This window comes from Camellia sinensis, chromosome 2, assembly GCF_055761805.1.
Source record: "Camellia sinensis isolate YWXY chromosome 2, ASM5576180v1, whole genome shotgun sequence".
In the NCBI taxonomy this organism is placed as follows: Eukaryota; Viridiplantae; Streptophyta; class Magnoliopsida; order Ericales; family Theaceae; genus Camellia; species Camellia sinensis.
Window position 1 is genome coordinate 91,013,879 of NC_138962.1, and position 25,110 is coordinate 91,038,988.

At 38.4% G+C, this 25,110-nt stretch overlaps 1 protein-coding gene, 1 long non-coding RNA gene and 1 pseudogene across 4 annotated transcripts in view; 2 read left to right on the forward strand and 1 right to left on the reverse strand.

The window, feature by feature from the left end:
• Window positions 1-25,110, forward strand: part of LOC114263964 (piezo-type mechanosensitive ion channel homolog) — a 121,678-nt gene that overhangs the window by 57,773 nt on the left and 38,795 nt on the right. For all 3 annotated transcript variants that reach the window (XM_082915062.1, XM_082915059.1, XM_082915060.1), the window contains 3 exons: window positions 13,871-13,999; window positions 14,242-14,415; window positions 14,588-14,821. In XM_082915062.1, coding sequence (XP_082771188.1) covers window positions 13,871-13,999; window positions 14,242-14,415; window positions 14,588-14,821 — 537 coding nt within the window. The remainder of the gene's footprint in view (window positions 1-13,870; window positions 14,000-14,241; window positions 14,416-14,587; window positions 14,822-25,110) is intronic.
• Window positions 9,708-10,128, forward strand: LOC145820187 (uncharacterized). The gene is made up of 2 exons (XR_014361341.1): window positions 9,708-9,866; window positions 9,965-10,128. It is a non-coding gene; the product is annotated as an uncharacterized LOC145820187 (long non-coding RNA).
• On the reverse strand, window positions 11,921-12,727 carry LOC145820186 (elongation factor 1-alpha pseudogene; annotated as a pseudogene).

The following is a 25,110-nucleotide window of genomic DNA, read 5'->3' on the forward strand; positions in this document are numbered from 1 at the left end:
CTTTAGGAGGCATTTGCTTATGTACAGAATGATGAGAGTCGCCGGTCTGCTATGATGTCACCTGTCTCTACTGACTACTCAGCATTATTATCTACCCCTAGAGATGGCCTTAGTCTAAGTCCCATCCCTCATTCTGCTACCAAGGAGTCTGTATTCTGTGATTACTGTGCAAGCTGCGACATACTCGTGAGACGTGTTGGAAGCTTCATGGGACTCCATCCAGGGGCCGAGGTGATTGGTCTGATTCTAGAGGAGGTCGGTCAAGCCAGTCTAGAGGACGTGGCTCTCATCTACGGGCTTATCAGTCTAGTGCTGTTGATACACTTGATTCTACTTTCGCTTTCATTGGCCAGGCTTCTGATGGTCTCTCTAGCATGACTACTCATGAGCTTGAGGATGTTCTGCGTCACCTGCTGGACCACCGGTCTTCTACTACTTTCAATACATCTTCCTCGTCATTTGCCCGCTCAGGTAACTTAGCCTCTTCTCCTCTTGTTTTACTTTCTCTTAAGTCTTTGCCCTGGATTATTGATTATGGTGCCTCAGATCATATGTTTGGATCCTTTGACCTTTTCTCTGCTTATAAGCCGTCTTCAGGTTTGGACAAAGTTAGGATTGCAGATGGCATTGTTTCTTCTATTTCTGGGAAAGGTTAAGTCCTTGTCACTCCTACCATCCCTCTATATTCTTTTCTCCATGTTCCCAATTTTTCTGTTAACCTGTTATCCTTGAGTCGTATTACAAAGGATTTGAATTGTAGTGTGACATTTTTCCCTAATCATTGTCTTTTTCAGGACCTTGTCACGAGGAGGATGATTGGTAGTGGTAGTGCAGAAAATGGTCTCTACTTCCTGGATCAACTGGAAAAGCTTGCTCATTCTTCCACCACAAGTCCTACCACCAAAGATGATTTATGGCTGTGGCATCGGCGTCTTGGGCATCCTTCCTTTTATTTACTTAAGCATTTATTTCCATCTGTTTTTGCGAACAATAATGTGTCTAAATTTCTTTGTGAGTCTTGTCAACTTGGAAAAAAACACAGAGTTTCTTTTGCTCTCAGTTTTAATAAAAGTTTAGTTCATTTTTCTTTAATCCATTCTGATGTCTGGGGTCCATCTCGTGTTGTGTCTATGAAAGGTCATCGATGGTTTGCTACATTTATTGATGATTTTTCTTGTACTACTTGGGTGTATCTCATGAAAGACGAGTGAGGTTTTTTTTGTGTTTCGCAATTTTCATAAGATGATTTGTACTCAGTTTGGGGTCACTGTCAAATTCTTCCGTTCTGAAATGGGGGTGAATACATAGATTCTGACTTAGGACAATATTTTTCTGCTCATTGCATTATCTATCAGACCTCTTGCTCCAATACCCCTCAACAAAATGGCGTGGCGGAACACAAGAATCGTCATCTTCTTGACATAGCTCGGTGCAAGTGTTTTTTTATGACTGTGCCTCGGTCCTACTAGGGTGATGTTGTTCTCACCGCTGCCCACCTTAATAATCATCTTCCTACCCAAGTCTTTCAAAAAACAAACTCCCCTTCAAGTTCTCTTAGGTTCTGAGTCCTTATTTTCTATTCCTCTCAAAATATTTGACTGTGTCTATTTTGTCCATAATCACTCTCCTACTTGTGGTAAGTTGGACCCTCGCTCCCTCAAATGTGTTTTCCTTGGGTACTCTCCTACTCAAAAAGGGTATAAGTGTTATCACCCTCTTTCTTGTAAGTGGTTTGTGTCCATAAATGTCATCTTTTTTGAGTCCTAGTCCTATTTCTTGTCCTCTCCGGTGTCACAATCCTCCCTTCAGGGGGAGCCTTGGTGTGAAGTGATTCCTGTGATTCCTATGGTGGAACCAGTTGTTCTTGCACCACCATCTCTTACTGGGACTACTGAACCCAATGTCACCAAGGATAGGGAAGGGCAAGTTTATGTCCGGGACAAAGACGGACATAAAGTTAACTAGATACAAGAGATCACTTCTGCTCACCCACTGCCATCTCCTGCTTCTGATGAGAGTCTAGGTAACTTTGAATCTCTTGAGTCCACTGATCTTGATACTCCTATTGATCTTAATGTTCCTATTGCCAAGAGAAAGGGTATGAGATCTTGTACTCAACATCTTCTCAAATTTTGTGTCTTACTTTCATTTATCGTCCCCATATAGAGTTTTTGTGTCAAATATTTCCTCTGTTAGCATTCCTAACCATTTTCATGATGCTCTTGCTACCTCTGAGTGGAAACTTGCCATGATTGAGGAAATGAAAATACTTAGGAAGAATGACACTTGGGAATTGACTGAGTTACCTAAGGGCAAATGACCTGTGAGATGCAAATGGGTGTATACTGTGAAACACAAAGCGGATGGTTCTATTAAGTGTTACATGGCTAGACTTGTGGCAAAAAGATTCACTCAGACATATGGCCTTGACTATCAAGAGACTTTTGCACCCGTGGCTAAGATGAATTCAGTCAAAGTACTTCTCTATCTAGCAGCTAATCTAGATAGGCCACTTCATTAGTTTGATGTAAAGAATGTTTTTCTCCATAGTGACCTAGAAAAAGAGGTATATATCGACATTCCTCCTGGTTTTGAGGATCATCAGACAGAGGGTAAAGTATGCTGGCTTCGAAAGTCATTATATGGTCTCAAACAGTCTCCAAGGGCTTGGTTTGAGAGATTCATTTAGGCTATGCTTAAATATGGCTTCAAACAGAGTCAAGCAGATCAAACCTTGTTTGTGAAACATTCCTTACGTGGTATGTGGATGACATAGTTCTTACAAGCAATGATAGTGAGGAAATACTTTTGTTGAAGAAATATTTAGCAAGTGAGTTTGAAATCAAAGACTTAGGGAGCTTGTAGTATTTTCTAGGAATTGAAGTTGCTCGCTCCAAGTTTGGGATATTTATCTCACAGAGGAAGTATGTGCTTGACCTGTTGAAGGAAACTGGGATGCTTGGCTGCAAGGCTTGTGACACTCCATTGGAACCCAATAAAAAACTGGGGGATGATGAAGAAGGAGCAGCTGTTGATAGGGGGAGCTATCAACGATTAGTGGGTAAGCTTATCTATCTATCTCACTCCCATCTTGATATTGCTGTTGTTGTTAGTGTGGTTAGCCAGTTTATGCATGCTCCTCATCAGATTCACTTTGAGGTTGTCATGAGAATTTTGAGGTACTTGAAGTTTGCTCTTGGTAAAGGTCTTTATTTTTCAAAGCATGATCATCTTTGTGTGGAAGCCTATATAGATGTTGACTGGGCTGGATTAGTAATTGATAGGAGGTCGATGTCAGGGTATTGCACCTTTGTTGGAAGCAACCTAGTTACTTGGAGAAGTAAGAAAGAGAATGCGGTTGCTAGGTCAAGTGCTGAAGCTGAGTTTAGAGTTATGACACAAGGGATGTGTGAACTCTTATGGATCAAGTTATTGTTGAGTGATCTAGGTATTGATCAAACGGACTCCATGCGGTTATATTGTGATAATAAAGCCGCCATCAACATCGCTCACAATCCGGTTCAACATGACAGGAATAAAGCATGTTAAGATTGATCGTCATTTCATTAAGGAGAAACTCACTAGTGGCACAATCTGTACTCTATTTGTGCAGACTGGTGAACAACTCGCTGATATCCTCACCAAGGGAGTTGGGAGTAAACCATTGCATGACATCCTAGGCAAGCTTAGCATGACAGATATCTTCGCACCAGCTTGAGGGGGAGTGTTAAAATAGTATATTATTAGTTAGGTTGTTATTCAATTGTAATTATTTTATGCCTTAGGGCTTCCTTGTAATTATTAATCTTCTTTAATATAAAAAGGGGATAATATCACAATCATTCCGTAATCTTGGTATTCTCTAAAATTGTCATATCCCTCTAGATTAATACATTAAGATAACTAGCAATTTCAAGAAGATGGGGAGTTTCTTTTGCAACAACTCCATTAAGAGAGGGCTACTACTTTTTTAGCAACTTTTTTTCCAAACTTTTTTGTCTTTAGTTAATTAGTTTTAAAATTATTTTCAAATGTTTTACACATGTTAGGTCCTATAAATTTATTAAAAACTTGGACCGGTTTTTATGTATATATATATATATATATAAAATCACTAAAAACAAAAAGGTTAAAAAAGCCAAGAAATTAGGCTCTCTTTTCTTTGTGTGTGTCTATTATGATTTTCCCCCAATTTGGTCTCTTTTTTTTTGTTTTTTTTTGGGGGGGAGGACAAATTACTCTGGTAGTCCTTGTACTTTGATTATTGTGTCATTTCAGTCCTTATAATTTCAATTGGCTCGATTTTGATCCTGAATTTATGATTTTGTCTCAATTTGGTCCAATTGTTTACAACTCTTAGCATTTTTTTTATGAAAAATACGCCTATAAGTGTCTTGTGTCATATTTGAAAGGACAAAATTATAAACTTACTCAACTCAGTGAGTTAACCTCAACCAATTTAGTGATAATTTTCTTTCAAAAATACTAATGATATTATCAATCGGACCAAATTGACATAAAATTTATAATTAAGGGTCAAAATTGAGTCAATTTAAAGTGTAGGGACCAAAATAATACAAGAAGTAAAATATAGGGACCACCGGTGTAATTTGCCCTTCATTTTTTTTGTAGCTTTTATGGTATTCTAGTCTAGTAGGACCTACAAGGTAATTTTTTTTTTTGACAATTTTCCAAACCTTATAATTTGAGTTAGGCACAAAATTCGCCATTAGTATGTTCAAACCCACTATCACTGTGATGGATTTAGACTTTGGAATTAAATTGGTTAGCCACCACTTTATAATTTTTTTTGAAATGGAAGAAATCTTCACTTAAATAATTCCAAAGTACCACAGGAGTAACAATCAATAAAGTTGACAAACCAATGAGTCGGATATTGAACCAACATATGAGTGTCCCCCACACATTAGAAAGAATAAGCATAAAATAAATGAGATTCTTTTATTTGTAAGAGAATGAGAACATTTATGCTTGGCAAACTCATAAGAATCACAATTAAAACTAGTTCGACAATGCTATTTGTTACAGGGTCAATTTTTGTTTCAAAATTCCAGCTTGCAATGACACTAAGTTGGACACTTAGTCTCAGCCAAGTATGAATACACACACACACACAAAGTGCTATAACAAGTAAGAGAATAGGCAACAAGAGATTACAGGAAAAATCCCAACCTTTATTAATTGCACCAACAATACAAAGGATGCCTATGGAAACTCTTGCCAACACTTAGTTAATTTTTGAGTTCCTTGGCTATGCCTAAATAGGCTTACAATCAGTTACAAACTTTACAACCAGCATTACAAGGAAAGCATGCCAAGTGGCATGGCAGTTGACACCCCCAACTGCCTAGAGACTTAGGATCATTTCTGGGGCATAACTGCTAGTAACTGCTGCTAACTTTCTGCCTTCATTCCAGATGTCCAGCCTTGCCTTATCTCTGCTCAACATGGGTAACTGCTGCCAACAGACATGCATAACTGCTAGAAACTGCCATGTTGTTTGCCTCATCAAATCAGCCACGAATTTGGTTGTCTTGGCCCCCAGACCAAGTTTTGCCTACTGATTGCTTTGAACCCCCAAACATGCTGTAGCCCACATTGGGGGAGGCTTTTCCCAATATAAGCCTTTTTTACATTGTATTTCCAAAACTAGGCCAACTTCTGACGGAATTCCAAAACTAAGCTAAAGCGCCATTACTATTCGCGCTTTTACTGTTAGGAGGCCAAAAGTTGATGAATAGTGAAATCGCTATTTGAAATCGTGATTTTAATTAAGAAAACGCTGTTCCAAATCGCGCTTTTACTGTACATATAATAATTTTTTTTTTTTTTTTTTTAAAAAACGCCATTTGAAATGGCGTTTCTACTATTGATACACCAACCAAAGCCAACACACACTGACACACACACACAACAATGAAATAATATAATTTTTATATATAATAATAATTTATAATAATTAATTATATAATTTTTATAATTTTCGTAAATATAAATCATTTTTAGGTTATGAATGGTTTGATTTATAATACGTATGTAAGGATAAAAATAATTTATAAATTATCAAAAATAATTTATAATACGTATGTATTATTTAAATCTTTACATTTTTTATTTAAAATTTTTTACAGTAAACCGATCTTCACATTTTATAATACGTATGTATTATTCAAAAATAATTTATAAAAATTTATAATTAATACGTATGTAAATAATTTAATACGTATCTTCACATTTACATTTACAGTAAACCTATCTTCACATTTACATACGTATGGTTTAAGGGTAAATTTTTTTATAAATGACTTAAATGATAAATCAAACCATTCATAACCTAAAATTTTTTACCCTTACATACGTATGGTTTAAATAATTTATAAAAATTATTGCCATACGTATGTAAAAATTGATTATAAAAATTGCAAAAATTGATTATAAATTTTTTTATATATAATAATAATTTATAATAATCAATTATATAATTTTTATAATTTTTAAAAATTTTTTAATTTTTACAATTTTTACAATTTTTTTACCCTTTATTTTATAAATAAAGGGTAAAAAAATGATTTATATTTACGAAAATTATATTTTGCAATTTTAAAAATTACAAATAATCTAAATGTGAAGATGGATTTACTGTAATAATTTTTGAATAATTTTTGCAATTTTTATAATCGATTTTTACATACGTATGACAATAATTTTTATAAATTATTTAAACCATACGTATGTAAGGGTAAAAAAATTTAGGTTATGGATGGTTTGATTTATCATTTAAGTCATTTATAAAAAAATTTACCCTTAAACCATACGTATGTAAATGTGAAGATGGGTTTACTGTAAATGTAAATGTGAAGATACGTATTAAATTATTTACATACGTATTAATTATAAATTTTTATAAATTATTTTTGAATAATACGTACGTATTATAAAATGTGAAGATCGGTTTACTGTAAAAAATTTTAAATAAAAAATGTAAAGATTTAAATAATACATACGTATTATAAATTATTTTTGATAATTTATAAATTATTTTTATCCTTACATACATATTATAAATCAAACCATTCATAACCTAAAAATGATTTATATTTACGAAAATTATAAAAATTATATAATTAATTATTATAAATTATTATTATATATAAAAATTATATTATTTCATTGTTGTGTGTGTGTGTCAGTGTGTGTTGGCTTTGGTGTAGCAATAGTAGAAACGCCATTTCAAATGGCGTTTTTAAAAAAAAAAAAAAAAAAAATTATTATATGCACAGTAAAAGCGCTATTTTAAATAGCGTTTTTTTCAGAAATTTTTTTTATGTTAAAAGCGCGATTTGGAACAGCGTTTTCTTAATTAAAATCGCGATTTCAAATAGCGATTTCACTATTCATCAACTTTTGGCCTCCTAACAGTAAAAGCGCGAATAGTAATGGCGCTTTAGCTTAGTTTTGGAATTCCGTCAGAAGTTGGCCTAGTTTTGGAAATACAATGTAAAAAAGGCTTATATTCGGAAAAGCCTCCACATTGGGGTCATGGTAATGCCTTGCATCTATGCAACGGCTACACATACTTTGGCCAAGGGTTGTGTGCTGCTGCCTCAGCACTTTGCCAACATTTCACCTTGCTGTCTTGGCATGCCACCATCATGCCTTGGTCTTGGTTGGACATGGGCGCAAGGTGCTGCCAATGCCAACCATGCAGCCTTCAAGTAGAAGGTGCTAACACTATTCCACTAGTCTACTATAAAGTTTTTCTAAAAGACCGAAAGAGATGATGTCCCAAATGCATATGCCATTGATGTGAGAATTGAAGAGCAAAACCACAATATGCTTGAAGAGCCTAACCATAAGATAGCGACTATGAGAAAGTTCCAACATCTAAAAAGTACAAACCAACATGATCTCTACAACTGTCAATCATTCTCCCCATCACTAAGTCTTCAATGACACAATGGGTATGAAAAATTTCAAAGAACAGTTCATGGAATTGACAAGGTGACTAACAAAAAGTAGATTAATAGAAAAATGTGGAACATAAAGAACATGAGGAAGATATGGACGAAGATCAATTGATGGAATCTTTTCCAAATATAAAGGACAAAAGGCCATTTGCCACTCTTGCTTTATCCCTATCAAAACAAGAAGAGTAAGAGTAGAAAATAATAGAGGGGCCTGACATATGTTTAGTAATATTAAAATATATTATCTAAGTAATATTAAAATATATTATCTAAGGAATATAAGTGAAGATGCACTAAGTGCACACATTGAGATACTTGTGTGAGCAAAGTTGGGGGATGAACCAAAGCTAAAAGATGTGGTAGATGAAATATCAATCCTGGTTATTAGACAGTTGAGAGTTTACAACTCATCCTGTGAAAGAGTGCCACTATTACTAGGCTAAAAAGGAGCCTTTGAAGTCTCAGATAGGTGAGTCCGAGAACACATAATACCCACTGCAGTCACTATCCTTCAATTTCTAGTACTGCAATCTAGTATGTTGACTTTTTCCACAGTAATCACACTTAGCTGATCAGATCAATCTTGCCACCCTTGTTATTGGACTTAGACTGATGATCTTCAGTCCCATGGAGTAGATATGATAGCTAAAGTAGAGTATTCATGACTAGAAGTATGCACCATAGCATTGAGCTAAAACTCCTCTTGTGGGGGAAGGATCTTGGCCTTAAGACCTGTACTCGAATTTGATATTGAAACCAGCGAGCAAATCATAAACACGCTTTCTCCACTATTTGCTGAAACATGGTTGCATCAATAGAAAAAGAAGCTTGATAGTCCTAATAGTGGTCAACCTCTTGTCACAAACTACTCAGCTCTGCAAGGAATGTGACCTATCCTTTTGGCCTATCCTGCTAATCTTTTTTGTGAGTTCATAAGCTTGTGCGTCATTACGACTTCGGGAGTATGTCTGAGCTATAACAAAGCAAATTTTATTAGTTGTGTCCGCTAACAATAAAATACGACTGATTTTGGGTTGCATCGAATGAAGCAACCGAGACATGATTATTGTATTTTCAGAAATCCATTGATTACATGCATGTCCATCCATGGCTGGCTATTTGGTCGCTCCCGTGATATAACTAGTACCAATCACTACACTACAAGCATGTGACCAAATCAAACAGTTGCCATCCAACTTAACAAGATTAATTTGGGGAGATGGGTTATCACCAAGAGTTCTTGCATGAGTTAATCCACTCACCTTACAACTAGTAGAAATCGGCCTAGCCTTAGACATGCCCACCTACTAGGAATAGAACACAACCAAACACAAAACAACTTATTTAATGAACCCACAAAGACAACAAGGGAGCTACCCGTTCTGACAGTAATGGCACCAATCAGTGTTATAGGACATTGAAGCCTAAACACAGTCTCATAAGTTATGAATTAAAAAATCAAGTATAATAGCATGTCTTATTAATGATATCAATGAAGTACAAATACTTTTTTATCTCCACGATGATAAATAACTTTATTACTACAGTGGGTATATTGATAAATTCCTCTGCATATGGTATATAATTTGATGGGTTGTTCATATTTTTCTAAGGTGAAATACATGCTCATATAGATGATGCCAAGGGACCACTTTGTCATGTGTGTGTGCTCGTGCACTTATGTTTCATTACCACATACTCTATCCTGTGGTCTTTGTAGAAAATTTAATGTATAAAGAGATATAGAGAATTGTATTATTGATTGATATTAATGTTCTATTTATTACAATGATTCATGATTCCTATATATAGAAGAGGGTGAGTGTGTAGTAGGTAAGGAGTAGGTGAAGTGGAGGTGGTAGTGGTGTAGTGGGTTAGGTTTAATGGAGTAGGTGAGGTGGTAGTGGTGTAGTGGGTTAGGTTTAGTGGAGTAGGTTTAAGTGGGTGAAGTAGGTGATAGTGGTGTAGTGGGTTAGGTTTAATGGAGTAGGTGAGGTGGTAGTGGTGTAGTGGGTTAGGTTTAGTGGAGTAGGTTTAAGTGGGTGAAGTAGGTGATAGGTTTTAACAGCCCCCCGCAAACTCAAGGGGGATAGGAACTAGCCAACTTGAGGTTGGAGAGAGTTACAAAACAAGAAAATACATAAAAATAAAAGAGGATAGGTGACACTGTATGGTCGTGTCAGACCATTGGTGAAGACACTGGATGGAGGTGTCATAACGTGGTAGAGGACACTGTATGGAGGTGTCATAACGTTGTAGAGGACACTGTATGGTGGTGTCATAACGGTGTAGAGGACACTGGATGGCGGTGTCAGACCGATGTAGAAGACAGTTTATGGGGTCATGTCAGACCGTTGTAGCAGACAATGTTGTGACAGTTGTTGCGACAGTTTACGGAGTCTTGCTGGACCCTTGTAGAAACTAACCGGAATCAATGTCGGGACAGTTTACAGAGTCTTGTCGGACCCATAAAGGAGCTAACCGGAATCAATGTCGGGACAGTTTACAGAGTCTTGTCGGACCCTTATAAAGTCGCACCCTCAAAAGGTGTGCCCAATCTTTCAAAAGGCGTGCCATCAAAAGGCGTGCCCAATCCATAAAAAGGCGTGCCATCAAAAGGCGTGCCCATGTTTTCAAAAGGCGTGCCATCAAAAGGCGTGCCCAATCCATAAAAAGGCGTGCCATCAAAAGGTGCGCCAGACACGCGGCGATGCACGTGATCGACAGAACGCGTGTCGGCCTCTTTGTCATGGTCTTTATAAACCGAAGCGGAGGCTGAGGCTTGGAAGCAGAGACAAAAACCTGCTAGAAAAATTCTGAAAAACTCTTCGTTTTCTGAGAGAGATACTCTGTAACACTCTGTTTTTTGAGAGAGATTTTTGAGAGAGATACTCTGTAACACTCTGTTGAGAGAGATTTCTGAGAGAGATACTCTGTAACACTCTGTTTTCTGAGAGAGATTTCTGAGAGAGACACTCTGTAACACTCTGTTGTCCAGAAAATGGCTTCGTCTTCCCGTGGTCTGCTCACTCTCTTTCCAGACCTTAACGAGTCAACAAGAGAGATAACTGGTACGGGGGCCAGTGAACCTCAACCAAGCGCCCCAGGGTTTGCTCCGTTAAACTTTCCTATGCGGTCTGTGGAGCAAAAAATGGCAGTGCAAACTGACATTGAAGCCAATCAGTATACTTTGAAGTCCTGTGTGGAGACGATGACGGCAGTCACAAACTTGTCGCACCGGCTGCAGAGTAGGACAAATGAGGTGCAGCATTTAAACGGCCAATTGGCTCTGCTCCAGCGCATGTATAAGGATGCGCGAGCAGAGATAAGTGTGCTGAAGGCGGAAAACAAGGAGCTGAAGCGGAAGGCTACTGTGATGTTCCGATTTGGAGGTCCACCATATGCTGTAGTGGAGGAGCAGGGTGGAGTGAACGTGCTCGGTGGAGTGGGTAGTATGGAGGCAGCGCCGGTAAGGGACACCCAAGAGAAAAGCAAGAAGAAGAGACCTGCAGCAGAGTAGAGAAGAAAAATCCCACTGTGGGTGCGGGTGTGTTGTGGTGGTTTGTTTGTTTGTTTGTTTGTTTTTTTTTGTTTTTTTTTTTTTTTTTTTTGGTGTAAAATTGTGATCGGGGTTGATCCCTGAGATGAATAAAATATGATTTGGTGTGCAAAGCTATATGGTATGAAGGGAATTGGAAAAAGATTAAAAAGAATGTGAAAGAAAAATAAAGAAAAAATAATAAAAATATATTTGAAATCAAAAAATGAAAGATAGAGGAAATAAGGAAAGTGGTTTGGAGAAAATAAATAAAAATAAAAATAATGGAGTTGGAAATCAAACGGAGGAGAGATGAAGATTTTTTTTTTTTTTTAATATAATATAATAAAAAAAAAATATATATATATATATATATATAATAAAGAAAGTGGGGAACAAGAGTGTAAAGAAAAGAAAAAGTATAGGTTGCATCGTGGGTCACATGGGTGAGTAAAAGAAAACAATAAAGAAATGAGTGGGTGCCCCCCATGTGCAAGGATAGTGCTGGCACTTCAATAGGTGGTACAGCCTGTTGAGCATTAGCTTTGACAGGAGCTGCCTTTGGACCTTTTCTCTAATAAATGCGTCAAACTGTTGCTGTTGGTGTTATCAAGAATGTGGAGAAGAGGAGGCTTGTCTGATGGCCTCTTGGGCTGTGTAATCATATTGAGGTTGGTGGACCTCTCAATCATGTTGTCACCCTCAAAACCAGAGATGGGGACAAAAGGAATTTTGTCAGGGTTGTAACCAACCTTCTTCAGATAGGAAGAGACTTCCTGCACAATTTCATCATACCTTGCTTTTGAGTACTTAGGAGTGGTAGCATCCATCTTGTTACAGCAGCAAATCATCTGCCTCACTCCAAGAGTAAAAGGAAGGAGAGCATGTTCACGGAAGAACTTGGGCTCCTTCTCAATCTCCTTGCCAGATCGACGATCAATCTCAGCAAACTTGACAGCAATGTGGGAGGTGTGGCAGTCAAGAACTGGAGCATACCCATTACCAATCTGACCCGGGTGATTCATAATAATAACCTGGGAGGTGAAATTTGCAGCTTCCTTGGCTGGATCATCCTTTGAGTTGGATGCAACAAAACCACGCTTGAGATCCTTCACTGCAACATTGTAGATGAAGACGATCGAGACGGTGGTGTATGGGAGGACAACAGTGAGAGGAGGGGCAGTGGTGGTGGACTCGAAGAAATTTCAAGGTATGTGTAGAAAATTCTAGCAGATTAGGTTGAGGTCCGGCGGGCGGCCAAGGCGAGGTTGCCGCCCGCCGGTGAAGCGAAAAATACTAAGTGCTTAACCTTGCTCTGATACCATGTAGAAAATTTAATGTATAAAGAGAAATAGAGAATTGTATTATTGATTGATATTAATGTTCTATTTATTACAATGATTCATGATTCCTATATATAGAAGAGGGTGAGTGTGTAGTAGGTAAGGAGTAGGTGAAGTGGAGGTGGTAGTGGTGTAGTGGGTTAGGTTTAATGGAGTAGGTGAGGTGGTAGTGGTGTAGTGGGTTAGGTTTAGTGGAGTAGGTTTAAGTGGGTGAAGTAGGTGATAGTGGTGTAGTGGGTTAGGTTTAATGGAGTAGGTGAGGTGGTAGTGGTGTAGTGGGTTAGGTTTAGTGGAGTAGGTTTAAGTGGGTGAAGTAGGTGATAGGTTTTAACAGTCTTTTATGTCTTTAATTAATTCACTACTAATTGAGTTGATTAGTTCCTCAACTCAAGTATCTATATTTTGTCTATTGAACCCTTCCATGGTATTGTAGTTGTCCTTGCATTGATTACAAAAGTTTTAATCTTGAACCTCTAGGAATATTATTATTATTCTTATTTTTTGTCTCAGGTTGATACTTTTGTCTCCTTTAATTCACTAGTACATTAAGATTACAACACTCTTTCGGATTAGTAGCAAGCAGAGAAGTAAGATTACACAAAACCACTCTTTCTTTAATTGCTTATGTGCTAGTTTCAGTTTTAAAAATACAGATTTTTCTTAGGATCTTTTCAGGTTTTCATGGTAAATGATAATTATCTATGAATTGAAATGGGGTTTGTAAGATTAGTCTATGTGGTTCAAATCACCATGAATATCCTTGTGTAGTGTTCTTATTTTATTTTATTTTTTAGTTTCTCGGTTTCCCCTGCTTTTGTTGTTGGCTGCAGGTTTTCCTGATAAAGTTAGTTTTTGTGTTCAATAAATCATATTAAATATCATAACTTCATTATTTCTTTCTGCTCTTTGGTTTGACATTTCTTGGGGACCTTTGTGCTCTGCTCTTATCTCTGATTGTTGTATATTGGTGTCTTAAATTTGGCATTTATTTTAAATTTTAGATAGCGGGGAACCAGAAGTAATGATTGTGGCTACAATAGCATGGGGACTGTGCAAAAGCTCTCGTGCTATAGTCTTGACATTAATATTTTCAATTGCTCTGAAACCTGGCTTCATTCATGCTGTATATAGTAAGTTGAATTCCTTTTATACCTTTCCTCTCATAGTTTCTATCGGTTATGGTCAATGTACCACCAAAACTTTTTCATACGAAGACAAGGATGGAATTTCCTTGAAATGCCAAAAAAAAGATGTATCTCTGTTTCTATCAAGTTTTTAGAAAGTGACGGCATTCTTGATTTATTCACTATTCGAATATATATAAATCTACAGGAATGTACTTACTGCTGTCAATTTCTTATTAATATCACAGTGGTATTCTTTATGATTTATCTATTGAGCCACACCATCAGTAGGAGGATTCGCCAATACCTTATTCTTCTATGCGAGGTACATTTTGTGTTAAAGTACATTCTTCAGCTCAATTTAATCTCCAAGGCCTTAGAGGAGAAAGGTTCTTTGGCTTTGGAAATAATCTCACAATTAGGTAAGCATCTGTAAACTACTTGTTTTACTTGAGCCATTAAATTTCTTCAATATGTTATTATGGGTACTCTAGTCTTTCAAAAGCAACTATTGTATTTTCTGAAGAATGTCTATACTTAATTTTCCCCTTTTTGCTGGTAATATTGATACTTGTATTTTGTGAATCATTTTAGGTCTTCTCGATCATGCTAGTTCTGGGGATTTTGTGAAGATTGCTGGGCTTGCTTGCTTTTGTTCTGTTTATAATCACGGCTCTGATATGCTTTTTTCATATTCAACCATTGTGCAACACACACCCTTCCCTCCGATTGGATGGAGCATCTTGAAAGCTGGTCTGAATAAATCAGTTCTACTATCAGTTTATACACCATCATCCAGAGAAAGGGAGCCCACAAATTCTTTTAATGGTATAATTGTATCCAAGGCTGAATACATCCTGGGTGATTTTTGTGATTCAAATTATTTTCTCAATTGCTACAAACTTGAAATTGTCTCCCTTTTTGTGGTTTGCAGAAAGACCTTTAGCTAATATTGTTATGCTTAACTCCATAGTTCACACATTGTGTTATATGTAAACAAAACATATGGCATGTGGCAGAAGAGCATAGGCACTTGGATGATATTGTTACGATAGTAAAAGACTTTTTCTTCAAGTCTCTAAACCATTTTCACTGTCTAGAAACCAGGAATCAAGTTGTTTACCCTATTGGTTAGGTTATTGCAAGATACTTTATATCAGACAGTTGTCGTTCCCATCACCATCATTGTTGCATTGGTCTTAATTCACAAACAATCCCTCCCTTTTTAATAATTCACTAACCTCTCCTTCGTAGTGACCCCTTTAGAAGATTTTCTCTTGCATTACTTATTTCAATTTGTTAATTCTTGTCTGACTCATAATAATTTCATTCAACACATACAAACCTGATATGCCCTTGTTAGAGAAAATAAAATGTGAAATTTGTCTATACCACCACCATCTTAGCTTTTCAATCAAAGCCTCAACATCAATCATGAAGCACCATTACTAGCTTCTTTCCCACCATTCTCTCTCTCCCTTCCAAATTTCTCTCACTACTCCCTCTCTCTCTCTCTCTCTCTCTCTCTCTCATTTTATTTTTTCTTCATACACCTAGTTGATGTAAAAATATAATTATAAATGAATATATTGTGAAATGGTAGGAGTAGCACCAATTTAAGATAAGTTGAGAGAGAACAAACTAAAATGGTTTGGTTATATACAACAAAGACCTATAGATGCAACATCAACGAAGAGTCATATGTTCACCATAAATGGAAATGTTGGGGGGAGGGGAAGCCTAAACTGACATCGATTGTGGTAGTAAAATAATAAATGAATTTATTTAATTTAACTGAGCATATAGCCCTTTACGGAGCAGAATGACGAAAAATGATTCATGTAGCCGATCCTATTTAAGTGGGACATAAGGTTTAGTTTGGTTTGGTTACACCTAGTACATAGAACTCCACTATTCCGCACATACTGCTCCCTTTTAATCAACTTCTTTTTTTCTTTTTAAACTCTTTCTCTTGCTCAAGCCTAGTTTTATACTATATCTCTAGTACAACAATGACCACCCAAAACCACCCAATTAGAGAGGTTTTGGTGATGGAGAAATATAAATAAAGAATAGTGTGCTTTCATGGTAACACGCGGAGTTAAATTTGGGCTTCGTGGAGATTATATTGTGGTGGTGGTTTGGTGGGCTAGTGGTGGTATTGTTGGTTTGGAGGTATAGTGGTGAGAGCAGTGGAAAGAACTAATATGGGAGTTAGCAAAGTGGCAATGATTATTTTGGGGCTATTTGATGGTGATAGGGAGGATAAGCTTTCTCATAGTTGTTAAAGAGATTTAGGCAACAACAATTGCTAGGATTTGTGAGTTTTGAGAAAAGAAAAATTAGAGGTATGAGTGATCTCTCACCCTTTTTTATATTAAATCATTGGCATAATTACAGTGAATGAAATAGGAAATATTTCTATATTCTAACATTATATATCCTAACACGCCCCCTCAAGCTGGGGCGAAGATATCTCTCGTGCCTAGCTTGTTGAGAATGTCACAAAATGATTTATTCCCTAAGCCTTTGGTGAGAACATCAGCCAGTTGGTCCCCAGACCTCACGAAGGGAGTACATATAGTGCCACTAGTGAACTTTTCCTTAATAAAATGTCTATCAATCTTCACATGCTTGGTCCTGTCATGTTGAACCGGATTGTGAGCTATATTGATAGCTGCCTTGTTGTCACAATATAGCCTCAATGAATCTATGTGATGAATCCCCAAATCCCTCAAAAGTAATCGAATCCATAAAAGCTCACACACACCCTGAGCCATAGCTCTGAATTTAGCCTCTGCACTGGACCGCACAACGACATTTTGTTTTTTGCTTCTCCGAGTTACTAGATTTCCTCAAACAAAAGTACAATAGCCAGAGGTTGACTGTCTATCAGTGACTGAGCCAGCCCAATCAGCATCTGTATATGCCTCCACACTCAGATGATCATGTTTGGAGAAATAGAGACCTTTTCCCGGAGAAGACTTCAAGTACTGCAGAATCCGCATAACTGCCTCTAAGTGACTGGCACGTGGAGCATGCATAAACTGGCTAACCATACTCATGGCAATAGCAATGTCAGGACGTGAATGAGATAAGTAAATAAACTTACCCACGAGCCTCTGGTACCTCCCCTTGTCTACAAGCTTGCCTCCTTGATCCTCACTAAGCTTTAGCCCAGGCTCAAGTGGTGTATCACAAGCTTTACTGCCAAGCATTCCAGTTTCTCTTAGCAAATCAAGCACATACTTCCTTTGACATATGAAGATGCCATCTTTGGACCGAGCAACCTCAATACCTAGAAAGTACTTCAAGCTGCCTAAGTCTTTGATTTCAAACTCATTGGCCAAATATTCCTTTAATCTAGGAACCTCCTCAACATCATCTCCTGTGAGTACAGTATCATCGACATAGACAATAAGAACTGTCGTCTTACCCTAGGAGGAGTGTTTCACAAACAAAATATGGTCAGCTTGACTCTGTTTGAAACCATATCGCAGGATGGGCTAAGTAAATCTCTCAAACCAAGCCCTAAGAGATTGTTTATGGCCATAAAGCGACTTGTGTAGACGGCACACTTTTCCTTTGGTTTTAACATTCTCAAAGCCTGGGGGAATGTCCATGTATACTTCTTCTTCCAAATCACCATGGAGGAAAGCATTCTTCACATCAAATTGATGGAGAAGCCAGTCGAGATTGGAGGCAAGGGAGAAAAGGACTCTGACAAAGTTCATCTTAGCAATAGGTGCAAATGTCTCCTGGTAGTCTACTCCATAAGTTTGAGTAAAGCCCTTGGCCACCAATCTTGCCTTGTAACGTTCAATTGATCCATCAGCTTTGTGCTTCACGATATATACCCACTTACATCCAACAGGTCTTTTGCCCTTAGGTAACTCAACCAATTCCCAAGTGCCATTTTTTGCAAGAGCTCTCATCTCCTCCATCATGGCACGCTTCCACTCAAGAGTAGAAAGAGCATCTTGAAAATTAGAAGGAAGACTCATAGAAGAAACTTTAGATAAGAAAGCTTTATAGGAAGAAGACAGATTAGTATAGGAGACAAAATGAGAAATAGGATGTTGAGTACATGACCTAACCCCCTTCCTATTAGCAATGGGAACATCTAGATTAGAAGGAATAGAGTTCCTGGAGTCTCATCAGTAGAAGAGGATTCTGGACACTTATCAGAAGGAGGAGATAGCAGGGGAGACTCCGAAGGCTCTTGTATCCAAGTAACTTGTTTTCTATCTTTGTCTCTGACATAAACTTTGCCATATTTTACGGTTGTGTCAGATTCCGACTCAACAGGCTCAATAGCTGAGTCACCTTGAACATCCTGCTCAATCACGGATACAGGAATCGCTTCACACCAAGGCTTCCCCTGAAGGTATGACTGGAGCACCGGAGAGGACAGGAAGTTGGGCCGAGACTCAAAGAAAGACACGTTCATAGAGACAAACCATTTTCGAGAGGGAGGATGATAACACTTGTAGCCCTTTTGGGTGGCAGGGTAATCGATGAAGACACAGCGAAGAGACCGAGGATCCAACTTACCACGGGTAGGAGAATAGTTATGAACAAAGCACACACACCCAAAGGTTTTTGGAGGAAGGGAGAAATTAAAAGAGGAGGACCCTAACAAAACCTGAAGAGGAGTGCGTTTGTGAAGAACTTGGGTAGGCAGACGATTGATGAGGTAGGCTGCCGTAAGAACAGCTTCCCCCCAATAGGAGCGAGGAACACGCATTTCAAAGGTCAAACAACGCGCAATATCACAAGAAGTTTGGTGAATAATACCATGAGTGGCAAAATAGTTGGCAAGACCGGAGTTAATGTATTTCCCCCCATTATCAAAACGCAGAACTTTTTCAACGGCCCCAAACTGAGTGCAAATCATTTTATGAAAATTTTGAAACACAGAAAAAATCTCACATTTATCCTTCATAAGATATACCCAGGTGGACCTAGAAAAATCATCAATAAAGGTGACAAACCATCTTTAACCCTTTAAAGATACAAAACGAGAGGGACCCCATACATCAGAATGAATCAATGAAAAATGAACTAAACTTTTATTAATAGACGGAGCAAAAGAAGCTCTGTGTTGCTTGCCAAATTGACACGACTCACAATGAAACTTAGAAACATGATGGTTCAAAAAAATTGAAGGAAAAAGATGTTTAAGTAACAAAAAAGATGGCCCAAGACGACAGTGCCACAGCCATAAGTCTTCCTTGGTAGAGGGTAACTGAATGAAGGAATGAGCCCGCTTGTCTGCTTGATCCAAGATATAGGGACCATTCTCGTGTCTACCACTGCCAATCATCTTCCTCGTGATAAGGTTCTGAAACAGACAATGATTAGGAAAAAATGTCACACTGCAATTTAAGTCCCCGAGTAATACGACTCAAAGATAAAAGATTAACACGAAAATTAGGAACATGTAGGACAGAAGACAAAGGAAGGGAAGCAGTGGCATGAATTAAACATTTCCCAGACATAGAAGAAATGGTGCCATTAGCAATACGAACTTTATCCTGGCCTGAAGAAGGGGTATATGCTGTAAACAAATCAGAAGACCCAGACATATGACTTGAAGCACCAGAATCGATAATCCAAGGCAATGTTTGATGAGATAGGAAAGCACTTGGAGAAAACACTAAATTACCTGAATTGGCAAAGTTACCTGAAGAAGAACTAGATGCCCGACGGTCTAGCAAGTAGCAAAGAGCAACCTCCAACTCAGAAGTAGAAAAACCAGAGATATCAGCAGAAGAAACATCCGGAGCTAGGGATTGGAGCTCAACTGTATCAGAATGATGGGCTCGAGCATTAGGCCCTTGGCCTTTAGAATGACCCCCACGAGAACTAGAACGAGTTCCACGACCCCCAGATGGTGGCCCATGTAACTTCCAACAAGTCTCACGGGTATGGTGAGGGTGACAACAATAGTCACAAAAGAGTGTATCTTTCTCAGAAGGAGGCCGGGAACCACGATCCCCATTTCTAGAGGGTGCAGAAACTAGGGGAGATCGATCAGTAGAGGTAGTCGGAAGTATAGCAGAACGGCGACTCTCCTCATTTTGCACAAAAGCAAAGGTTTCCTGAAGAGAAGGAAGCACATCCATGCCAAGGACTCTGCTCTGAATCGGATCATACTCCATATTGAGACCTTCCAAGAACTTGAAGACCCGCTCTTGGGCCACAAACTTTTAGTAACCAACAGAATCAGTGGGACAGACAGGTTTGTAATTCTGAAGGTGATCAAGTCGCTTCCATCCATTGTTAAGGAAGGTAAAATACTGAAGGATAGTCATCTCACCTTGTACAGACCTTTCAATGGAGTGACGTAACTTAAACGCCTGGGAGAAGGTTTCCCTTCCAGGAGTAAGTGGTAGCCATTGCCTCCCAAATATCCTGGGCAGTGTCCATAGAGAGATAGCCCTCTCCAATCTCTAGGACCATAGAATGTATCAACCAACCCATAATGAGGGAGTTGGTGATCTCCCACTGATCATAACTTGGGTCCGTAGTGGTGGGTGCCTGTATCCTGCCATACCCCATCTTCCCTCTACTCTTCGAGAAAATAGTCAGATTCTGCGACCACGCTAGATAGTTCTGACCATTGAATAGAGAAGTGGTGATTTTAAAGCCAGGGCTGAGATTATCAATCATAGTAGAAGGTATAACGCAACTCTCGCTCTTAAGCGGCTGAGAAGCTGTTGACTCACTAGGGAAATTGGCCATGAATATTCTACTAAGCAACCCTCAAAACTCAGGACCAATCACAAACTTGGAAGATGGTGGAGGAACAAGCACAATAGTAACTAGAAAATCATAAATTTTTATTTTTTTATTTTTTTGAGAAGACAGAGAGAGAGATTAAGAAGACAGGGTTACAAAGACAGAAAGAGAGAGAGATTTACGAAGACACAGAGAGAGATTATGAAGACAGAGTTACATGAGGATGGAGTACAAAGACGAAGAGAGAGAGACGTCAGTGCATACCCTAGGTATCTAAGCCAATCGACAGACTAGGGCTGGAGAAGGAAGGCTCTGACGAGCCCTAGGGACTGCGCCTGTGGCGACGACTAGGGCTGTGACGTTGACTGGGGCTTTCGGAGCCCTAGGAAGGGGCGCCTGGTGCTAGCGAAGGCCGAAGGGGCTGTGGCTGGGGTGGTGGTGCAGTAGTGATGTGGTAAGTTTGTGGCTAGGGTTTTTTTTTTATTATTATTATTTATTTTTCCTCTTTATTTTAGAGTGGCTCTGATACCATGTGAGTTTTGAGAAGAGAAAAATTAGAGGTATGAGTGATCTCTCACCCTCTTTTATATTAAATCATTGGCATAATTACAGCGAATGAAATAGGAAATATTTCTATATTCTAACATTCTATATTCTAACAGGATTATGACTTTAGAGGTGGTTTAATTTGATTTAGAAGCAAAAAAGAGGGAAACTGAAGTTGTGGAGGTGGTTGTGGTAGAGAGAGAAACTAAAGAGAGAATGCAGACTATTGTAGTGTGTTATGGACATGAAGTGAGGTAGAAACAAATGTATGTATTGGTGGTTTAGGTAATTGTTAAGTTAATGCATTATTTTTATCTATGGGTATTTTTTTACTTTGAAGATTATTAATGTAAATATGATGGATGAGAGAGAGAAACATAAGTTACTCTCTTCTATTTTGTCTCACACCATTCTCTTTACCTCTTTCAACCACTCAATATTTTCTGGTTTATTTTCATTTATCTTTTCTATCTCTAATTTGGTATCAGAGCATAGATCTATTTTCTTCTCTAGTTTGTATTTCAGTTTTTCCTCCTTTTTTGCCTGTTTTGTCAGCATTGGTTATGTAAAAAGCAAAAATAAAATAAAAAAAAATGAATGTTTGGCTAAGGAATACTATACCCTAGCATTTTTAAAATTTTTTGGTTAGCCTAAGGTCCTCATTTCAATTTTTTTTTTTTTTTTTTGTTTCTTTTTCGCGATCTGTTAATCAGGGGCTTTTTTGTTCAATTAGATGCTTGAATCCCAACCTAAAGATGCTGATTAGCCTTCTTGTATCATTTTAGAGATTTTGATGAAAAATTGATTTATCTAATAAATGATTGAGGTATATTTTTGACCGGGTTTGTGTTTTTTGGATTTTTTTTCTTTAATTGATGGGTATCTGCGTTCTGTTTGACTGCTGCAAATCGTTATGTTTCTGGGTAATTAGTGCATTGTGAATCTTTCCTCAAAAAAATTTTTTTTGGGTGTGTTGTGTTTTGAGTCCCTTTCATCCTTACATACATGGTGGAAGACGGTAAAACTCCTGTGGGCAGTGGGACAAGAGGGTTGGGTCATGTTGAGACGCTTGGATCCTCTCGGGTTATGTCTGTCAAGGCTGATCCTTCTCTATAGATGACATCCATCATGCTGGATGCCACTAATATTTGGTTTGGTTCCGCACCTTTAACTTGGTTATCATTGCTCGAGGCATGGCTGGTTATATTATAAATACTGTAAAGGATCCCAGGTGGATAGAATGAAAAGAAATGTATTAGCTTACCTTTGAATAAGGTAGAGCCATGAATTGAAAAGCCTAACCCACGCTTCTCCTTAAAACCCAGGTATTAAAGAGAGGGAAACTTGAGCCTTATAATCAGCACAGATGGGGCAACTCTAGGTGATGTAGGACACATTCCAAAACCATGTACATATAATGAATCCATATTATAAACAAGGAAATAAAACTGTTAAGGCACTAAATCCGTGATTCATGTAATCACGGATTTTATACATACTACTATAAACAAAATATTATAATTTCCTAATTCAACACTCCCCCTCAAGCTGACTTGAAGACATTCAACAAACGCAGCTTGGCAATGGATGACTCGAACAAAGTTGCTAACTGCTGAGAAGAGACAAAGGATGGACTCACAATACCAGTGCGAATCTTTTCTCTAATAAAATGTATATCAACCTTGATATGCTTGGTACGCTCATGAATCACAGAATCAGAGTATAACATAATGGTAGATTTGTTGTCACAAAATAAAGAGGAAGCCTTAGAACCCAACTTTGCCAGAATAGAACAAAGCCGTAGAATCTCACGTAGAATCTCACATGTTCCTTGTGCCATAACTCGATACTCAGCCTCTGTAGAAGACCTATAAATAGTTGTCTGCTTCTTACTTTTCCATAACATAAGATGGTCACCATAGAAAGTACAGAAGCCAGAAGTAGAATGCCGATCGGCCCTAAATCCTACATAGTCAACATCAGTGAAACAGGAGAGCCCAGATTGAGGACCAGCTATGAAGAACAATCCCAAGCTAGGAGAAGTCTTCAAATACCTCAAAATGTAATGAACTGCGTCAAGGTGCTTTGTACGGGGTGCATGCATAATTGACTCACAACACAAACTGTAAATGTCAAGTCAGGTCTAGTGTTGGTCAAATAAATGAGGCGTTCAACAAGATGCTGATACATGCCCCGATCATCCAGCAACTTACCAGAATCTGATGTGAGCTTGACATTAGGATCCATAGGAGTAGAAGCAGGTTTGCACCCTAACATACCAGAATCCTTAAGTAAGTCAAGAGTGTACTTTTGAGACAAGGACATCCCCCGTCTTGAGCGAGCTACCTTAATTTCCCGAAAATATTTGTGATATCCCAGATCCTTGATATCAAAAGTTTGGCCCAACTCTTTCTTTACTTGACCAATGCCAACAAAGTTATTGCCTGTGAGAATAATGTCATCCACATAAACCAACAAGATGATACATTGACCGGCAGAATTACGGCGGATGAAACAAGTATGGTCTGAGTGGCACTGAACAAAACCCATGGAGATGATGACAGAACTGAAGCGACCAAACCATGCTCGTGGAGACTGTTTCAGACTATACAAAGATTTGCGTAACTGACAAACCTTCCCCGAATACTCCCCCTCAGCTTGAAAACCAAGTGGAGGAGCCATGTACATCGTCTCAAGAAGATCCCCCATGAAGAAACGCATTCTTGACATCAGGCTAATGAAGAGGCCAAGAATGGGATGCTACAAGGGAGATAAGGAGACGCACAGAAGTAAGCTTGGCGATAGGGGCAAAAATGGCTCCAAAATCCTTACCAAGAATTTGTGTGAAACCCTTGGCTACTAGGTAGGCTTTGTAATGGTCAACTGAGCCATCAGCGAAGTACTTTATAGTGAACAACCATTTGCAATTGCAACCAACAGTGAGATCTCAAGTGTGATTCTGTTCTAAGGTTGCCATCTCAGTCTGCGTAGCCGCTACCCATTTGGGATGCTGAAGGGCCTCTGACACAGAACGAAGAATGGACTCTGACTCATGCTTGCCAAGGAAAGAGTGATAAGAATCGGAAACTTTGTCATGGGAAAGATACTGGGAAATGGGATGATTAGTATTACTCAAATAACCCTATCGATTTGGAGGATGCCGATCCCGAGGTGGGTTACGATGAGGAGGTAGAGGAGATGTAGCTAAAGGGGAAGAGTTACCTGACCTAGAGATCGAAGAGGCGGTAGGGGGCAGCTGAGAGTGTGGCCAATGAAAGTATACTTGCCTTCAAAGTGGGACAACCTCATCCGTAACCTTGTCCAAAATAGGAATCAGGTGAACACTAGAAGTAACGGGAGTAGAAGCTTGCAAGGGAGGGTTAGTACCAAAAAAATGAAGATCCTCACAAAAAGTAACATCCAAAGTACGGTGAAAGTGACGAGACACAAGATCAAAACACCTATGCCCTTTGGACATGGAAGAATACCCTAAGAAGACATAACAAATAGACATGCCATCTAACTTAGTGCAAGAGGGACTCTGATCTTGAACAAAACAGGTACATCCAAAGACACGTGGTAGGAGAGGAAACAAAGTGGTGTTGGGCATAAGGACATGAAACGGAGTAAGACCATGCAACACACGACTAGGTATCCTATTAATAAGATAGACAACTGTGAGGACAGCCATATGCCAATAAGACTAGGGAACATGCATACCTCGAAGGAGACATCACACAACAGACATAATATGATGATTTTTGCATTCAATAACACCATTTTGCTTAGGGGTCCGATGACATGTAAGTTGTTAAAGAATGCTGATC